Source organism: Stomoxys calcitrans, chromosome 5 (genome assembly GCF_963082655.1).
Source record: "Stomoxys calcitrans chromosome 5, idStoCalc2.1, whole genome shotgun sequence".
Classification (NCBI taxonomy): Eukaryota; Metazoa; Arthropoda; class Insecta; order Diptera; family Muscidae; genus Stomoxys; species Stomoxys calcitrans.
This window is the reverse complement of record NC_081556.1, coordinates 84,666,077-84,687,455: the sequence shown is the minus strand read 5'-3', so window position 1 is coordinate 84,687,455 and position 21,379 is coordinate 84,666,077. Positions and strand designations below refer to the sequence as shown.

Here is a 21,379-nt window from a genome sequence, read left to right as displayed (position 1 = left end):
CATGGTTTTGTACCTTGCAAATGTCGCCAACATTAAGAGGGGGTAAACACCGCTTTGTCCGATATTCTCGCCGGGATTCGAATGCGTTCAGCGTCTTAGGCTACAACGGCACGAATTCGATATCTGCATTCAGGGCGAAGTGTCCCCATCCTAAAAACATATTAGAGAGTTAAAGAAGGCGCAGCGGTGTGGGCCCGGTTCGGCTAGTTTTATATATAAGATTATTTCCAGCTTTGTAAATTCATGTGTATTTGCTTAAAAGTATCGACACCTTCCCAGAAATTGAAATTTTCTTTTAAGTTAAATTACGTTGGCCCACGGCTTCATCACACATGAGATCTTCACAAACCTCTAAGTGAATGCCACCCTTTATTTGAATGATAGCTGCTTTAGGATCAAACACTGGATGCTTTTGCGTTTGATCGCAGACTCGAACGTAGTGATTTTTCAAAAATTGTAACAAACCAATTTTAACCTGAATCATACCAAGGCGAGCACCAATGCAGTTGCGAGGTCCAGCGCCGAAAGGAATGTATACCATGGGATGGATGCTGCCTTTGTTGGTGGGTGAGAAACGTTCCGGATCGAATTTTTCAGGATTGGGCCAATACTAGGAAAGAAAAAAGAAAATATGATAATTTATTAAAAAAAAAACATTTGCAAATTACCTTCTCGTCATAATGCAAGCCATAGACAGATATGTAAATGGGAGTTCCTTCGGGTAATATCATATCATAGAACGGTTTGAGAGTGTAAGGATCTGTCCTGTTCAACGGCCTTTCGTATTTTCTCTCCAAGAAAGTGAAGAGGGGATACAAACGCATGACTTCATGCACCACCATATCAAGGTATTCCATTTTTCCAATTGCCTCATATGTTATAACGCCGTCGCCATCAACAAAGGCGTGAAGTATTTCTGCTCTAAGTTTTTCTTGGATTTCTGGTTGCTTAGCTAATTCCAAGAGACCATGAGCAATGGCGGACGAAGATGTCTCAAAGCCGCCCAACAAAAATATGGCTGCTTGGGCATACATAACATCCATGAATTCGTTGATATCTTTCCCACTTTCGATAGCCTCTTGCCTCAGTTTAAGAATAATGTCAATCAGGTCATTACGTTGCTCCCCGGACTTCTCCCGATACCCAATGACTTGATCTAGGGTGGATTTTACAAAATGCTCCGATGTTCGATGGAATGACCTAACTCCCAAGGTTTCACATAGATCAGGAATGAAAAATAAACACATGTGATTCAAAGCCCTTTGCCAACTGAAGTCCACCATGCGCCTGGCTTCAACATTCATTTGTTCTTTGGGATTTTTCAGACAATGAGTCTTAAGCCCAAAAATGGTGGTGGCTGTTATATCGATGGTATAAAGCGAGGAAATGTCCTTTATCTCGGCAATGAAACGTTTGCCTCTGCTCTTCAAGTGTGCATCCAAATCATCGCCCACCTGCTGAACTAGGGGAAACATATGCTTCAGCTTTGCACTGGAAAAAAATGGAGAAAACTTTGTGCGTAGTTCTTTCCAATCGGAGCGCTTCAAAAAGAACAGCATCAGACTCGCTACTCTATCACTTTTAACAGCAGGTCTTGCAAAGCGATTCGTAAAGCAATCAAAATCTCGAATAAAGATTGATTTCAGCAACTCTGGATCTCGCACCAGCAAAGTTGGCTTGTAAAGGCCATAAACACCAACCGCCGCTTCCTTGCTATACTTGGGATCATTGTAAATGGTCCTCAGGTGGAACCCAAAGTGAGTTTTAAGTGTTATAAAATCGAGCACATTACCACTGAAAACACTTCCAGGAACCGAGGGCAATACGGATTTAAATTTTAACCAATAGCTGAAGTTTTGTTTGTACCATTGAAAGACTTTAAGAACTAGTACAACCAGCAATATTGAAAATAGAAACAAAAACATCTTTTTTAAATGCGCAAATCTAAAGCAACCTATTTGTGCCGAATCTCACGAAGAATTGATTACGTATTTGAATATGCAAACTGCAATGTATTTTCAGCAAAGCTTCTTTTGTTTATGAATACGAATTAATTACTGTTTTATCACTTTGTACCCTACATGATATTCGAATTTAAAACAAGTAAAAGCGTGCTAAGTTCGGCCGAGCCGAATCTTATATACCCTCCATCATGGATCGCATTTGTCGAGTTCTATGCGCGGTATATCTTTTTAGGCAATCAAAGAATATTGAATAAGAACTGTTATGCTATTGGAGCTATATTAAGTTATAGTCCGATTCGGACCATAAATGAATTGAATGCTAAACATTGTAGAAGATTTCAGTCCATTCAGATAAGAATTGGGCCTTGTAGGGGCTCAAGAAGCAAAAACAGGGGGATCGGTTTATATATATACCATATTAGACACGTACGTTGAGAGAAGCCGTGGTACAAAATATCTGCCAAATCGAATGAGAATTGCGCCCTCTAGAAGCTCAAGAAGTCAAGATCCAAGATCGGTTTATATGACAGCTATACCAGCTTATGAACCGATTTGGATCAAACTTAACACAGTTATTGAAAGTGATACCAAAACACTACTTGGAAAAAAATCGGATGAGAATTGCACCCTCTAGAGGTTAAGAATTCAAGACCCAAGTTCGGTTTATATGCCAGCTATATCAAAACATAGACAGATTTGAACCATACTAAGCGCAGTTGTTAGAAGTGCACCATGTGCAAAATTTAGTCAAATAGGAAGAGAATTGCGCCCTCTAGAGGCTCAAGAAGTCAAGACCCAAGATCGGTTTATATGGCAGCTATATCAAAACATGGACCGATTTTAACTATTTACAATTCCAACGGACCTACGCTAATAAAAAGTATTTGTGCAAACTTTCATGCGCCTAGCTTTACTCCTTCGAAAGTTAGCGTGCTTTCGACAGACAGACGGACGGACATGGCTGGAACAACATAAAATGTTATGACTATCAAGAATATATATATACTTAATGGGGTCTTAGCATATTTCGAGGTGTTACAAACAGAATGACGAAATTAGTATACCCCCATCCTATGGTGGAGGGTATAAAAAATCATAATATTAACACAGTGAAAGATTAGAAAATCGATTAAGAATATATGGCGATCATGAATATTATTGATCGCCATAATATTCTTATACGTCTTAAGCTAGTACGAGGCTTACCTATTATATTTCGGGATGGGAGAACACAAAAATAAATATGAATCATCGAAAATCGCTTTATTGATTTCCAAAGTATTCCCCATTAAGATCTAAACACTTTTGCCACTCCGATTGAGGTATCTCCAAAACATGCATTCTGATCGCATCAACCGCTTCTTCAGATGTCGAAAAACGTTGACCTTTCACTTTAGTTTAAACGTACGTGAATATAAAGAAGTCATTCGGTGCCAAGTAAGGACTATATCAATATATCATCGCCAAAAAAATTGAATTAAGTTAATCCATGTCGGAAGCTGTAAAAAATAATGGCACGAAAATGTTCACAATTCAATTCCATTTTTTGGACGAGGTGAATCTTTTAAGTTACTGTAAACAACACAAATAGCGCTCGTATGTCAAAATGTTTAGAGTACGCGTAACCTCAAAAATGTCATCCTTAACGATAGAGCTGTCAGTTGGCAGATTGCAAGACAAGGGTTGTCCAATCCCGAAATATAAAAGGCAACACTCGTATTTTTAGTCGCTACAAACAGAATAACAAAATATCTCTCTAATGCTGGCGGTATAAAACTTTTTTACGTAGTGGTGTCGCTATCTGCTACCTTGCGGACTAAACCGAAGAACAAAAACAAAATGTCTTAATTTAAACATTTGAGTCAAAGATAATGAAATTTAATTAAAGGTATACAATTTCAAGGCCACCGTAGCGCAGAGGTTAACATGTCCGCCTATCCGCGATGAACGCATGGGTTCGAATCCTGGCGGGACCATCAAAAAAATTTTCAGTGGTATTTTCACCCGGTAAATTGGGTAAATACCCGGGTATTTACCCATATATACACAAAATCTGAGTACTTATAATTTTGCAGATATCTTGGCTATATAAACCCATTTGCAAAAACTTGTTGCTATTTTTGTATTTTTCGGATCTCAGAAAATCGGAATTTAGTTATATGTAGACCGATCTCGAATTAAAGTTTTGAGACAATAAATTATTTAAATTTCATTCGGTTTCGATTTAATCGGCACCCTGAGCTCTGGAAGACTTTACCCATTCCTGTCAAATATGGTCCAGATAGGACTATATTTGGATACAGCTGCCAAATAGCCCCATCTCCTTATATAGAGTACTAGCCGAACCGGGCCCGCTCCGCTGCGCCTACTTTAACTATTTAATATCGTTTTAGGGTGGGGACACTTCGCCCTGAATGCGGATATCGAATTCGTGCAATTGTAGCCTATGACGCTGAACGCGTTCGAATAGTGGCGAGAACATCGGACAAAGCGGTGTTTATCCCCTCTTAATGTCGACATTTGCGAGGTGCAATGCCATGCATGGTCATAAAAAAATTTTACCCAAAGAGGTGTCACACTGCGGGACGCCGTTCGGACTCGGCTATAAAACAAAGGTCCCTTATCATTGAGTTTAAGCTTGAATCGGAAAGCACTCGTTGATGTGTGAGAGGGGAGGGGCCCACTGGTTACTTGGAACCAAATTTTAATACCATATTTGTTTTCTGGTCTCCAATACCTTTTTTTTGATACCCTTATTGTGCCCATCAGACCACTTTCGGGTATGGGTGGCGTTTTTGGGGCAAGTGGAAGGGTCCGCCTGCACCCGATGGGTACTTAGACTCATATTTTAATACCATATTCGTATTCTACTCTCCAATACCTTTCATTTGATACCTTTATTGTCTCGATCGATTTACTTTCGATCTGGGGTGGGTTTTGGCATAAGGGGGAGGGTTCGTCCCCTGTCCGATATCGAAAAATTATATAGCCTATGTTTCCTTCCAGACCAACCTACACAATTTGCGAAAATTTCGAGAAAATCGGTTCTGCCGTTTTTCAGTCTATACGGAACAAACAAACCGAGTCCCATATATCCGTGATTGGCTAATGTGCCCATTTTGGGCGTTTTTGTGGGGGTGGGGTGACCCCCTATACTTCAACATGAAGTTTTATGCCAGTATTGTTATCTACTCCCGCAAACTTTTTATTTGATACCTATATTGTCCTTATCGGTCCACTTTTGATTTTGGGTGGTGTTTTTGGGGTAATGGGGGATGGTCCGCCCCCTTCCGTTCTCATAACATTATCACGCCTATTCCTATGTTCTGACAATACCTAATCTACTCCCGAATACCTTACATTTGAGTCCCATATTGTCATGATCGTCAAATAAACCTATTTTAAGGGGTTTTGGGGCTGGGGCGGCCCACTATGTACTTGGACCCAACTTTTAATATGAAATTCGTACTCTACTCTTAAAAACCTTTCATTTGAATTGCATGTTGTCCCGATCGGTCCAATTTTATTTTTGGGTAGTACTTTTGGAGTAAGGGGGAGGGTCCGCCCCCCTCCCGTCTGTCTGTTGAAAACACACTTCAGGCTTTAAAAATATAGATATTAAGCTGAAACTTTGCACAGATTCTTTTTTTGACCATAGGCAGTATAAATTCGAAAATAGCCTATATCGGACTATATCTTTATATAGCCCCAATATAGACCGATCTGCCGATTTAATCTTAGACCCATTAAAGCTACATTTATTATCCGATTTCGCTAGGCCTCTCAACATCCCTGTTTAGTACAGACCAGATCGGACTAGATTTAGATATAGCTGCCATATGGACCGATTTCCCGCTTTAGGATCGGGGGCCCATGACAGGCGCATTTATTTTTCGATTTCGCTGAAATTTGGGACAGTAAGTTATTTTAACCTTTCGACATCCTTGTTTAATTTGGCCGAGATAGTTCCAGATTTGGATATAGTTGTCATATAGACCGATCTCTCGATTTAAGGTCTTGGACCCCTAATAGGCGCATTTGTTGCCCGATTTCGCAGAAATTTTGTACAGCAAATTGTGTTCGACATCTTTATTCAATATGGCCCAGATCGGTCCATATTTGGCCATAGCTGCCACAAAACTGTCGATTTAAGGCTTTAGACCCATAAAAGATGAACTTATCAACCAATTTTGTCAAAATTAAGCACAATGAGTTGCGTTAGGCCCCTCGATATTCGTACCGTATATGGTTTTATGGTTTATACCTTCTCTCAATTTAAGGTCTTGGGCCCATAAGAGGCGAATTTATTGCCCGATTTCGCTGAAATTTGGTATAGCGGTTTGCTTTATACTCCTCGACATCCCTATTCCATATAGCCTAGATAGGTCCAGATTTGGATATAGCACCATATACACCGTTCTCCCGTTTTAAGATTTTAGACCTTTAGAAGGTGTATTTATTAACCAATTTTGCTGAAATTAGTCCTAATAAGTTTCATTTGGACACTCGACATTCGTACTGAGTATCGGGCTATATTTGGATATAACCGCTATATTTGGATATAACCGCTATATTTGGATATAACCGCTATATGTATCGATCTCCCGGGAGATCGGGCGGCCGATCTATATTGCAGCTATATCCAAATATGGTCCGATCTGAACCCCATTTGACAGGAGTGGGTATGGTCTATCAGAACTCACTGTGCAACATTTTATGGAAATCGGATGAAAAATTACCAATTGATTGCCTCGGACTATAATTATATTGCTTTATATAATTATAGTCCGTTTTTATGTGATAGGAAAGTAAGTTTTTTATATAAAGCATAAGAAATTATGAAAAAAGAATAAAGAATAAAGCGTTTAGTTCGCCCGGACCGAACTTTGGATACACATCACCTCGGATATGTATATTAAAAACCTTTCGTGATAATACAGTGCAAAAACATCATTTATGAATCAATAGCAGCTATATATAAATATAGTCCGATCTCCACCATATTCAAGAAGGCAACGTAAGCCTCTAACACAAACCATTCGATCACATTCATCGGTTAAAAAATTCACATTTTATAGGCCTTAGAATTAAAATCAAGAGATCGGTATATATACATACATACATATCCAAATATAGACCAATCTGAACTATATTGAACACGAATATCGAATTTCAGCGAAATCGGATAATAAAAGTGCTTTTATTGCCCAAAGAACTTAAATATGGATGTTATAACCAAATATAGCCTGATCTTGACCATACTCGGTACGAATGTCGACGGTCCGAACGCAACTCAGTGTAACTAATTTCAGCAAAATTGGTAATTAAATTAACCTTCTATGGGTCTAAAACTTTAAATCAGGAGATCGGTGTATATGGCAGTTATATCCAAGTCTAGACCGATCTGGGTAGGTATTGAACATGGATGTTGAGGAGCCCAATATAAATGAAATGCTAATTTTGCCTACGAACATTCCACTAAGGAACAGGGGCGAACTTCTCACATATCAATGAGTACAGTCCGATAAAGTTTTAAGCTCAATAATAAGGGGCCTCCTTTTTATAGTCGATTCCGAACGGCGTGCCGCAGTGCGACACCTCTTTGGAGAGAAGTTTTACATGGCATAGTACATCACAAATGTTGCCAGCATTAGGAGGGGATAACCACCGTTGACAATTTTTTTCTGATGGTCCCGCCAGGATTCGAACCCAGGCGTTCAGCGTCATAGGTAGCCATGCAAACCTCTGCGCTACGGTGGCCTAACATAACTCACTGTCCCAAATTTTTGAAAAATCGGTCAATGAATGCGCCTATTATGGGCCCAAGACCTTAAAGCATGAGATCAGTCTATATGACAGCTAAATCGAAATCGGAACCGATTTGGGCCAATTTAAATTAGTAAGTCGAGAATCCCAACATTTCATACTGTCCCATATTTCAGTGAAATCGGACAATAAATGCGCTTTTTATGGACCTAAGACCCTATATCGAGAAATCGGTCTAAATGGTCACTATATGTAAACCTGGACCAATCTAGGCCGTATTGAACAATAATGTCGAAAAGCCTAACGCTGTTTCACAGTGTTATATGCGCGGTTGCCGACCACCCCCTTAACCCGCATTGCGTCGACCCGTTTTGCGTTTTCAGGCAGGCTATAATCTCCTTCCTAGACTTCATGACTGTTCGTAACTTTACAGTTTTGGTTGTTATTACCCAAATTCTCTGAACCAGTTGAATTATTCTGACGTTGAGCTTTTTCTCCATTGCAGTCGACCATACTATAAAGGCTTAAGTACGTATTGGTCTATTAACGCTCCTGTAGAGCTAGAAGACTATCCACGAATTCAGGCCTCATTTCGATGGGCCTACTACATAGTAACATCTACATAGCGACCAACTTCTGTGAGCCTTCTCAGTACGCTCCTGTGTGTGACACTTCCAATTCAGTTTCCTATCCAAGATCAATCCGAAGCTTTGACAGATATCGAAATCCGTCTATTGGGGAAACGTGGTGCGTCGAAGTGGCTCACCTTCATCTTCCTCGTGAACAAGCAGATATCAATCTTCTCTGGGTTAACATTAAGATCCCTAGGTCAAGCCCAGTCGTATGCAATCTGCAAGACCCTTTCGGCATTTCTACATAGCTGATTCGGATCCTTACCCCTTAGAAGTTTTATAACAAATCCCTCCTCAGTCATCAATCGTAATTGGTTTTTATGGTGGTCACCCATAAGAATGGCGATGTAATTTTCCCTTATATTACGTCATTTACACGTCTACAATGACATGGTCGTTTATTGTGATGTTTCTATCTTCATCAGTTTGGTCTTTGCTATGTTTATGCTCAGGCGTTCCAGTTTCGCCTTTATGTGCTCAAAGCGATGCGCAAAGAGGCATATATCATCCGCGTAGTCGATGTAGCCGAAGAAGTCTATAATACCCTAGCTAATGCCATGAGGTGCCTCAGCATTAGTTGCTTCTAATACGGAGTCTGATAAAATTAACCCTGCTTCACCCTTCGATCCCCAAAGGTCGGCTCTCTTTTCCATTGAAACGGACTGAAACTTCGGCTTCCTAATTAGTGTCACGATTTTTTCAGGGATGCCTTTATTCAACAACGTCCTCCACATTGCTCGAAGTCGATGAATAAAAAGTATAGGTGTGTATAAAGTTCTGCAGACTGTTCAATGATTATGCGCATGGGAGTTATTGTGGTCGGCACAAGAACGTCCTGTCCGAAAAATGCCTGTTCCTTCACCAAAATACGGTCAAGTGCACGCGAAATACGTTGCAGACGAAGACTTGCCATCACTATATTAGTGCGTTAAGCAATGTAATCCCCCTCCAGTTCTTAAACTGGGTGAAGTCACCCTTATTTGGGATTGTGAGGATGATTCCCTTCTTCTATTCCGTGGGGACATCGTTTGTATGCTAGGCCTCCCTCATTATTGGGGTGATCGCTTGAGCTATGGGGTATGCTCCATACAGCAACAGTTCAACAGGTATATTACCATTTTTGAGTGAGACCAGAACGGCCTCAATTTCTTCGCAGGTGGGTGGGTAGATATATCCCTGTTCAGGTGTTGTTAATTCCTCATCTTTTATTATTGCCGTTGGCCTTATATTGTTGCCACTAATTTGTTTCACTGACACGTATACACCACGCATGTTTCCAATTTTAGTTGGATTTTCGGCTTGCTCTGCCCGCATATTAAAATATATTCGTTTATCTCTGTAAACTAGGCGCTTGACCAGCAAGGAGGAGGCGCGATATTCAGGCCTGAACGCGATTTTAGTTACACTTGATATTGTCTGTAGCAGAGCGTTGCGTGTTTTATTACCTCTATAGTTTCGTTGTTTTCCATGGTTTTTGGAATCGTCGAGCAATGCCTATGATAGAGTTGGCCGTCTCTGCACATGCTGCTGTTATATCGGCCCATGTGTGAGTGTTATTTTGCAGCTTCTCCGTTAATGTTGCCTTGTTTTCGCGCGCTGTTTCGGGGTCTTTTAGGTTTAAGAGGTTGAACATTGTGTTTGAGTCCTATTCACGACAGCTGGACGTAGAGTGGCCACTTAGAGCATGTGATCACTATCGATGTCGGCTCCCCGTCTAGTTTTCACATCCAACAGTGAATCCAGAAAGAGAATGCTGATAAGTACGTGATCGATTTGATTACGGGTGCTTCCATCTGGTGATTCGCAAGTGTATTTGTGTATATTTTTATGGGGGAACTTTGTGCCTCCAATAAATAGCTGGTTGCTTGCGCAGATATCAACCAATTTGTAGCCATTGTCATTCCTGGTATCGCCAAGTCCTTGCATTCCCATGATTGATTGTAGATTATTATTGTTATTGCCCACCTCTACCATAACATGTCTCCTTTTGGTAGAGAGCGTGTCACTGAGTTGGGAATAGAATTGATCCCTTGTTTCGTCGTCTTTGGTTTTGGTTGGCGCGCATTTTGGATATTTTGCGGAATTTTGAATTTAATTTTTCCGTCATGATGCGTTGAGATATAACATTGTATAATAGAAAAGCTCGTTTTGCTTTCGGCGACAGTTAAAGACCGACCCCATTTATTAGGTGGATTCCATTGCCTGAAAAAAATGAAGTGGTAGCCAACTTGATGATCCATAGTTTCGGATTTTGGTAGTTTGACATCTCGTTCAGGACTTGGTACAGTCTCGGTGCTTTTGAGAGTGTTCTGACGTTCCATGTTCTAATCATAAACCGTGTTCTGAATCCATAGTTCGTCATAGGGGGGTTGTTAGTTCCATTATTTCTTATTGATGTTTCTGTAATCGTGTTTTTTTAGGTAGATGGCGGATTGGCTGAGGCTAACAGCGACCCACTTGGCCAGATTTTCTTGGTGGTGGCTCTTCTGAAGATCTGCGAGCGCCACCGTTGCCCATTTCCTTTGGCTCATCCGCTGCCGACCCTATTGCACGAACCCATCGTGATCGTATTCGTATCCGTGCAAGCGGTACACCCCCTGCTTGTGCTAACTTGCTGGTTCGACCAGCATATTCTATTTCTGCTGTACCCGTCATATCTGAGGAGCTTCCCCCAATCCACCACATGGGGAGGTGTCCGATGGGAAAAGTAGCATGAAACTCTGCAATAGATGCAACGTTATCCAACGTCGCGTAGCCTTTTCTGAATCCAGCCTGATATACTGTTAAAATTTGGTGGTATCCCATCTTTTGTTTCACTTAACAATTCATGATCGCAATTCCTCAATAATTTTTTGGTTGGTACAGCTCACTTTTTTTTAATGGGAAATGTTACCGTCTTTACAAAAGCATTATCAATTATTCCAGTATCGAAAATTGTGTTATATCTTCTTAGTAGCTATTTATGGAAATCCTCTGAGGCATATACGTAGGGCTGTTATGGGATACGATCCTCTCCTAAAGCTTTGTTCATCTTTAAGTTTTTTGAAACATATTTGAGCTCATACATGCTAATTTCTTGCCTATAAACAGATTACGGGCAAAGATCTTGACAAATGCGATCCATAGTCGAGGGTTTATATAGGATTGGGCCGAACTTATCACCCTTTCACTAGTTCTCAAATATTCTTTATTATACATTTATCTGAATAAACATTTATCATTTCTTAATTAATTAGCCATTTTTTCGCATTTGTTATCTCGAACCAGCTCCAAATGTATGCCACCTTCCAGTTGGAAAACAACAGATTTTCTATCCATTTTTGGTTGAATATTGGTTGCATTGCACACACGTACGAAGTGATTTTTGAGGATATGCAACAAACCGCACTTTACCACCAACATACCCAAACGACTTCCAATGCAATTATGGGGACCATTTCCGAAGGGCAGATAGACCATTGGATTTATAGATTCCTTGTTTTCCTCAGAGAACCGTTCCGGATCGAATTTTGTGGGATCATGCCAATACTGAAAGTGGTATGGAAGAAACGTAAGATTAAATTTTTCTTGAAAATGTAACTAAGTGTAAAGTCGATTGAGAAAAACTAACCTTCGGCGCATACGGACATACTGTGCGAGTGCTTGTAAACAAACCCTTTTGAAGTCATTAAACTATACGCAGCATATTGATATTGCCTTTATTCGGTGGCGCTGAATTCTCCGCGCTAGTGCAAGTGAAGGTTTCGCAATGTGCGCGTGGATTATTGAACAATTAATTAATAAAAAGATTCATTTTAATTCTTATCAAATCACAAAAATTAATATAAGAGAAACTCTACCGACAGAGACGAAGATACAAATAAAAATTTATATACAAACAACAAACATCTGTTCTGCTTCAGCAAATACTGGCATAGAAGCGACAGTGTTACCATATCAAAAAAAAAAAAAGGCGGCATCTGCTAATCAGCTGATTGTCAGTCCAGTCAAAACGGTGTTATCGACTCTGCTACGGTCGTTAATTTCAAGAAATGAGTCTCAACGAGTTTTCTTCTCTCGATTCTCCCCGTAACAGCTTAACCCTATTTAGGGTAAATAAAATGAAAGAATTAGAAAAAATCAATTCGGAGCTCATGCAGCGTATCCAATCTTTGGAACAATACTGTGCCCAGTTAAAAGAAGAAAATAAAATATTAAAACAAATGCCTATGGTTCAATGTACGAGTGCAAGTTCAAGTTATAATTCAAATGGAAGTACAAATTCCAAGCCTTGCGAAGATCAAACCATACACTACCAAACTGACGAGGAAGAACTAGCTCGAGAAACCGAGTGGATTCTACAAAAAAATAAAAAGAAAAGAAAAAAGTTAAATAATGATGTTTCTCCTCACCAAAATCAGCAAAGTGACAACGCACATCAAATTTCGCCAAAAAATAATATAAATAATAAAAATAAAAACGATGAGAAATATCGCCCACCGCCAATAATGGTATCAGGCATTACTGACTACATAAAGTTTCATCATGATTTAAAACAAAATATTACAAGCTCGTTTTTAATTAAAATGCTAAGTAATGAAACATACAAAGTGAACACATTTAATTCTGATGATTATAGAAAGTTGACAAAACATCTCTTTTCAATCGGGGTGTCTTGGCATAGCTATGAAAATAAAAATACGAGACCAATTAAAGTGATGGTAAAAAATCTCCACTATGCAACCGATAAAGAATCAATAATTGATGACCTCAAATCTCAAGGTTTTAATGTTCTTGATGCCCAAAATAAACTTAAATTCAAAACTAAACAACCTCTTAATATGTTCGTTTTATCTTTTGATTCCAAAGAAGACATCCAAAAAATATTCAAAATAAGAAGTATTTGCCACTCCATTGTTCAAATCGAGGAAATAAAACAACAAAGAGTGCTTCCTCAATGTAAACAATGCCAAAGTTTTGGTCACACCAAAAATTACTGTAATAAACCTCCACGGTGTGTCAAATGTGCGGGCAAACATAATTCGTACGAATGCGATAAAGAAATAGACCGTCCAAAATGCTGTAATTGTGGTGAACAACATCCCGCATCATACCGAGGATGTCAAGTCGCCAAAGAGTTGCAGGAGCAAAGAAACAAGAAATTACAATCAACCAGTAAGCGTACTATACCATACACCAATATTCCACGAAATAGCAATGAAAACCCGCAATCATATGCGAGTGTCACCGGAAATATCGCTTCAGAAGCTCCAAACAATATACTGTCACAAATACTCAGTAGGCTTAGTACTCAAGAAAACTTTTTTAAAACTATTGAAATCAGACTAGCTAATCTCGAGAAAACATCAAACGTATCTAAACATGTATAACCCGCTTAAGATTATGTTATGGAACGCCAATGGCCTCCACAAACACCAAAGGGAGCTTGAAGTCGTGCTCAACAACGAGAAAATAGATGTTTGTCTAATATCAGAAACCCATTTCACTACTGAATCATATATAAGATTCAAAAATTACGAGGTGTATCATACCACTCACCCAACGAATACTGCTAGAGGAGGTAGCGCAGTTATAGTTAGGAAGTCGATAAAGCATATAGAAGATGAGGAAATAAAAACGGATGAATTTCAGGCTACCACAATAAAAATATTCACTAAAAATGAAAATTTACTCATAACAGCTCTCTACAGTCCACCGAAACATCAAATTAAATACGAACAATATAAACAGCTGATAGAAAAACACAACGACAGGCACATTATTGGAGGCGACTTTAACGCCAAACATACTCACTGGGGATCCCGATTAACAACTACAAAAGGCAGAGAACTACTCAAAGCGTCGAATGATACTGGTTGCTCAATAATCTCATCAGGTACACCAACCTATTGGCCAACTGATACAAACAAAATTCCCGACTTAATAGACTTTTTTCTGGTCAAAAAAATATCGACGTCCCGAATAAAAATAGAAAATGGTTTTGATCTAAGCTCAGACCACTCTCCAATCTTCCTTACACTTTTTGAAAAAATACTAACAAAAGAGCCTCCACCCTTTTTGATAAATAAATTTACCGACTGGCAATATTTCAATTTAATCTTGTGGAATGCAGATTTGAAAGTCGAAGCACCAATCTCTGTAGACAATTTGGAAAATGAAGTTGAAATACTAACTGCAACTATTCAGAAAGCCGCATGGCAAAGTACTCCTGATTATCGAAGTACTGCTTCTGAACAAACCTACCCGGTATATATTAGAGAAAAAATTCAACTGAAACGCAAAATACGTAAGAAATGGCAGCAAACTAGACATCCGTCATACAAGACACTCTTAAATAAAATCACTAAGGAACTCAGTGCAGAAACCAAACTTTTCAGAGATATGGAACTTAGGCAACATCTGTTGTCGTTAACAAATGATAAAAGTACCGACTATTCACTTTGGAAAGCAACAAAAGGAGTTAAGAGGCCTGTACCAAGAAATTATCCAATAAGAAAAGATGACTCATCATGGGCCAAAACGAATATGGAAAAGGCGCAAATATTTTCAGAACACATGGAGAACGTTTTCTCCAATAACAATGAAGTTCCAACTAATGGTAATGAAGGTATAGGAAATTTCGAACAAAGCATCGAGAATGTTACAGTTGGTGAGGTATATGCAGAAATAGGCCGTATGCAGCTAAAGAAATGTCCAGGTTTCGACTTAATAAATACTGAAATACTAAGAAATCTTACATATAATTGCATCATTAAAATAACCCAATTATTTAATTCCTGCTTCAAGTTAAGAAGAATGCCAACTTTTTGGAAAATTGCAGAAATCCGTATGATACCTAAACCAGGTAAACCTACAACAGAGGTAACCTCATATAGACCAATATCTCTACTACCAATGTTATCCAAACTGCTAGAAAAACTGTTTTTGAGTCGTTTAAACCCCATATTGCAGAAAAAAATCTCATACCAGACCATCAATTTGGTTTTAGAAATTCCCATTCAACTATTGACCAGATACACCGCATAACTAATACTATTGAACAAAGCTTTGAGGATAAAAAAATATGTTCTGCTGTATTCTTAGATGTGTCGCAGGCTTTTGACAAAGTATGCCATGTCGGGCTTATAAGGAAATTAAGCAGGATGTTGCCTGAAATATATGTTGAATTTCTAAAATCATTCTTATCGGATAGATTCTTCAGAATTAAACAGGATGACTCCTACTCAGACATGAAGAAAATTGGTACAGGTGTGCCTCAAGGAAGTATCCTAGGTCCCGTCCTATATCTTTTATACACTAGCGATTTGCCAGAACCACCAAACTCAGTCATTGCAACTTTTGCGGATGATACTGCTATACTTGCTGTGGCAGATACAGAGGAGCAAGCAATCACTAAATTGCAACAAGCTCTTAATGAAATAAATCGTTGGGCCTCTGTTTGGCAAATAAAGTTGAACCATTCGAAGTCGGTTCATGTAAACTTTACAAATAAAGCTACCAGGAACATCCCCGTGCATATAAATGGAGTCAGTATCCCTTATTCGGACAATGCGAAATATCTTGGTATGACCCTGGATTCGAAATTACGCTGGAAAGCGCATGTCAAGAAGAAAATCGAAGAACTTAATATTAAATGGTCAAAACTCAAATATCTTATGGGCAGGAAATCTGAACTTTCCATTCAAAACAAATTACTTTTATATAATCAACAATTAAAACCAATATGGCTATATGGCATCCAACTATGGGGTTGCACGCATAAGAAATATATCTACATGATTCAAAATTTTCAAAATAAAGTACTAAGGAGCATAGTTAACGCCCCTTGGTATGTTCGCAACAGTGATCTCCATAGAGACCTCCGCATGAACACAGTGTCAGAGGAAATATCAATTGCAGCAACGAAACATGATGCCAGATTACGCCTTCATGTAAATCCAGAAGCCATTAATCTCAATGATCCAAGTACCAGACGTAGACTGAATAGAACTAAACCCTATGATCTCTTAATATCATGAGCTTTAAACTTATTTATTTTCTTTTTGTTTCCAATGTAAAATAAATTTACAGATAGATTATATAAAATTTACATATTTTCAATGATAATTATGTTAAATTTGAAAAAAATTGCTTGTTAGCTTCTTATTGAAAGCTAGTTGCAATTAAAATAAAAAAAAAAAAAAAAAAAAAAAAAAAAAAAAAAAAAGTGTAAAGTCAGAATAAAAGAAGTAACAAGTAAAAACAAGTAAAGTTCGGTGGACCGAATGTTATGTATAGTTCACATATAACGAGATCTATCAAGTTATAGGCCGTACTTGTCGTGGCTGTTAGAAATCATAAACAAAACAACGTCCAACGTTTTCAGCCAAATCGGATAGTAATTGTAAAGAAAATTCAAATCGAGAGATCGGTACATATGGCAGCTATAAAAGGTAATGGATCGATTTGCATGAAAACAAACAATTCAAAATAAAAGATCGCGTGCAAGATTCCAGCCAACTGTTCGTTTGTCCGTCTGTCTGTGTGTTGAAAGCACGCTAACTATCGGCCGAGTTTAGCTAAGCGCTTGAAAGAATCCTTAGATCAATTAAGCCATGTCTGTCCGTATGTCCGTCGAAAGCACCTTAACTTTCGGAAGAGTAGAGCTAGCCCCTTGAAGTTTTCCACAAATATTTCCCATTTGTGCTGGTCGATTGGGATATTGATTGGGATGAGCCTCTAGAAGACGCAATTCTTATCCGATTTGACTGAAATTTTGCATGATACGTTTTGACTTATAGCAACTGTCGCAAGTATAGTCTAAGTAGATCCACAACCTGATGTAGCTCCCAGATACACCGATCCTTAGATATGACTTCTTAAGCCTCTAGAGGGCGTAGTTACCACTCGATTTCACTGTGACTTCCAACAGCCGTGGCGAGTATAGTGCAAACTGGACCGTAACTTGATGTAGCTCCCGATCCCGATCGCTTGATGTAAACCGATGCCCGATTTGTCTTATTGATCCACTAGAGGTCGCAATTTTTATCCGATTCGTTTGGTGTCTGAACCTTATACCACTACCGTGGTACAGGTTATTATAACTAAGTGTATTTTTTTGTCCGAGTTTGGTCGAAATCGGTTCGGATTTGGATATAGCCCTCGTATCTATATTCTTCCGATTTGAACTAATATTACAATCCAAGTTGGCATTTGTTCACACTAAATTTGGCACAACGGATTCTTTTATGACTCCCGACATTGCTGTGGAATTTTACAGAAATCGGTTCATATTCAGATGTTGTCCCCATCAGGGGCGTAGCCATGATTTTATTTATTTATTTTTTTTTTTGGGGGGGGAGGGGGGGATAGGGTGTATATTCATTTAGTCTTTCCTTTTGCAACACATCGAAATATTCATTTCGACCCTACGCAGTAAATAAATTTCGGATAGTCGCAAAATTCTAAGACGATTTAACCATGTCCGTGTGTCTGTCCGTCCGTTTGTTGTAATTACTCTACAGTCTTCAAAAATTGAGATATTGCGCTGAAATTTTGCACAAATACGTCTTTTTGCTTCACGCAGGTTAAATTCTTGAACGGACGGGCCAGATCGGATCATATATGGATATAGCAGCTATATATACCGAGCTGCTTCTAAAGGGTCTGAAGACCATAAAAGTTTTATTTATTACCCGATTTCGCTGAAATTTGAAGCAGTGAATTGTTTTAAGCTTCCCGCCATCTGACCCACTTATGGGTAAGATTAGACGATATATAGATATAAAAGCTTTATTTATTACCCGACGCAAAAATGAGTAAGATCAGACTATATAGATAAATCTGTCATATAGACCGATCGTCCAATTTAGGGTCTTTATCGCATAAAAAGCGTTTTTATACCCTCCACCATAGGTGGTGTTACAAACAGAATGGCGAAATTAATACTCCAATTTCGCCATTCTGTTTGTAACACCTCGAAATATGCGTCTAGGACCCCATAAAGTACATATATTCTTGATCGTCATGACATTTTAAGTCGAACTAGCCATGTTCATCCGTATGTCCTGTCTGTCCAACCACCTATCTGTCGAAAGCACTCTAACTTTTGAAGGAGTAAAGCTAGCCGCTTGAAATTTTGCACAAATATGTGTAGATCGGTCGGGATTGTAAATGGGTCAAATCGGTTCACGTTTTGACATAGCTGCCATATAAACCGATCTTGGGTCTTGATTTCTTGGGCGCAATTCTCGTCCGATTTGACTGAAATTTTACATGTAGTGTTTTGATATCACTTTAAATAAATGTGCTAAGTATGGCTCAAATCGGTTCATATCCTGATATAGCTGCCATGTAAACCGTTCTTGGGTCTTGACTTCTTCAGCTTTTAGAGGGTGCAATTCTTACCGATTTGGGTGTAATTTTGCACGTGGTGTTTTGGTATTACTTTCAATATTTGTGCGGAGTATGGTCCGAATCGGTCTATAACCTGGTAAAGGTGACATATAAACCGATCTTGGATCTTGACTTCTGGAGCCTGTAGAGGGCGCAATTATCGTCCGATTTGACTGAAATTTTGCATGTGGTGTTTTGATATGACTATCCAAAACTGTGATCTTGGGTCTTGATTTCTTGAGCCTCTAGAGGGCGCAATTCTCGTCCGATTTTACTGAAATTTTACATGTAGTGTTTTGATATCACTTTAAATAAATGTGCTAAGTATGGCGCAAATCAGTACATAACCTGATATAGCTGCCATATAAACCGATCTGGGATCTTGACTTCTTGAGCCTCTAGAGGGCGCAATTCTTATCCGATTTGGCAGATATTTTGTACCACGGATTCTCTCATGACCTTTAACATACGTGTCTGATATGGTCGGAATCGATCAATACAGCTCCCATATAAACCGATCTCCCGATTTTGCTTATTGAGCCCCTACAAGGCGCAATTCTTAACCGAATGGACTGAAGTATTACACAATAACGTCTACAATGTTCAGCATTCTATTCATTTATGGTTCGACTATAACTTGATATAGCTCCAATAGCATAACAGTCCTTATTCATTATTCTTTGTTTAAAAAGAGATACCGCGTAAAGAACTCAACAAGTGCGATCCATGGTGTAGGGTATGTATGATTCGGCCCGGCCGAACTTAATGAAAACATCATTCAAAGAGCGTGTCAAATGTGATCTATGGAGGGTATATAGGATTTGGCACGGCCGAATGTAATGACTGCAGCATAACACAAAAAGATAGACGGAGGGATGTGACTTATTAACAATATTACGACTATCAAAAATATTTATATATACACTATTTTTATAGGGTGGGAAAACGATATTTGGATGGTGCGAGGAAGGCTGCGAACCCCTCACATCAATCCTATCATATCCATTCATTACGAGTATCTAGCTTTCGCTTTTGCCTTTTCCTTGGGATCTATGGAATAACGCTAATTGAATTCGCGGCGATATAATTAATGCCAACAACACAAACCTACCTGTGGATCGAAGTGCAAGGCATATGCTGATATGTAGACAGCCATTCCTTGTGGTATGTCATAATCGCAATATGGCCTCAGAGAATATGATTCGGATTTACCACATATTCTTTCCAGAAAAGGTATTACAGGATACACGCGAAGTGTCTCATTTATAAACATTTCCAGGTACTTCATTTTTTTGATGGCCTCATACGTCACTGTTCCCCCTTCCTGCTGAACTGTGCAATGAATTTCTTCTCTTAACTTGTTCTGCATTTCCTGATTCTTGGCCAGTTCAAATAAAGCATGAGCTATGGTACTTGATGAGGTCTCGTAGCCACCTGCCAAAAATATAATAGCTTGGGAAAGTATAATTTCAAAGAATTGTTCAGTATCTCTCTCCTTTGTCTTGGACTTCCTGTTTGAGTTTCACAAATATATCCACTAGGTCGTTGCGTTTCTCTCCGCTGAGTTCACGCTCAGTCATCACATGGCGCAGGGAATGCCCAAGAAATTGTGCACTTTCTTGATTCCAATAGCGGCTTCTAAAGAGTTTGGCTAACTGAGGCGCCATAAAAATAATCAGACCATCGAAAGCTCTTCTCAAATTGTATGATCCGAATTTACGCGTCTCAATATGCATAGGTTCCTTGGGACATTCCAGAGAGTTGGAACAAATTCCAAACATGGTGGTGGCAGTTACATCAGTGGTGTATCGGGCACACAGATCCTTAAGCTCTGCAACAAACACATCTCCATGCTTGTTCAGATAATTTTCCAAATTTTCAGCCACATTCCGCACCAACGGATACATGTGTTTCAATTTACCGCTAGAGAAAATGGGAGAGAGTTTTGTACGAACATCTCTCCACAGCTTGTAGCGGGCAAAGAACATACAGTTGGCTCCATAAAAATCATGAAGTGGATCGGGTGTGGAGAATCGATCACAGAACCATTCAAAGTCACTTATCAATATGTTCCTTATTATCTCCGGATCTTTAATCAGCAGCGCGGGTGTATTAATGCCATAGATTCCTACTACGGCTTCATTGGCAAACTTTGGGTTCTCGTAGATTGACTTCAATTGTAGAACGAAACTGGTTTTCAACGTTACAATATCAAGAAGTTCTCCATTTAGCACATTGCCTGGTACACTGGCCACAACCTTCTTATATTTCGCCCAATAGCTGAAAGTTTTTCTGTACCACAGAGAGAAGGCGAGGAATACAATAGCCAGTAATGATAGAGAAGTCCAAATCATTGCTTAAATAAACGTCTTTAATCACTGTGAACTCAAAACTAAAATACTTGTTAGCGCTTTATGTTAACAATCCGAAATATTGTTTTTAAATGAGGTTCGTTGAAACGTAAAAATACATAACAACATCAATATGGGAATTTGATATAATCATGATTACTAACGAACTATTTTTTAGCAAAACACAAGAATAGATAATGCTTCGATGCTCTATCTATTTTAGAGAGGCGCACTGTGGGGAAGTTTCGTTTAATTTAAAATTAAAATTTCAAATTACAACAAAATATTATAC

At 38.9% G+C, this 21,379-nt stretch overlaps 1 protein-coding gene across 1 annotated transcript; it reads right to left on the bottom strand.

Moving 5' to 3' along the window:
* Positions 1–295: 295 nt before the first annotated feature.
* LOC106092110 (uncharacterized) lies at positions 296–21,090 on the bottom strand. Its single transcript, XM_059369839.1, has 6 exons — positions 20,309–21,090; positions 19,848–20,247; positions 11,600–11,890; positions 9,478–9,856; positions 669–1,954; positions 296–610 (listed from the first exon to the last, which is right to left on the bottom strand). Exons 1-6 carry the CDS (start codon positions 21,088–21,090, stop codon positions 296–298), a joined length of 3,453 nt encoding a protein of 1,150 aa, XP_059225822.1.
* Positions 21,091–21,379: the final 289 nt, after the last annotated feature.

What these genes read in the sequence shown, in the direction of transcription:
- LOC106092110 (XM_059369839.1), bottom strand. Translation starts at nt 21,090, where the DNA reads ATGATTTGGACTTCTCTATCATTACTGGCTATTGTATTCCTCGCCTTC. An exon ending in CTGCGCCATGTGATGACTGA is followed by an intron (nt 20,248 to 20,308) that starts GCGTGAACTCAG and finishes AAACTCAAACAG; the next exon opens with GAAGTCCAAGACAAAGGAGA. An exon ending in CCTTGCACTTCGATCCACAG is followed by an intron (nt 11,891 to 19,847) that starts GTAGGTTTGTGT and finishes TACCACTTTCAG; the next exon opens with TATTGGCATGATCCCACAAA.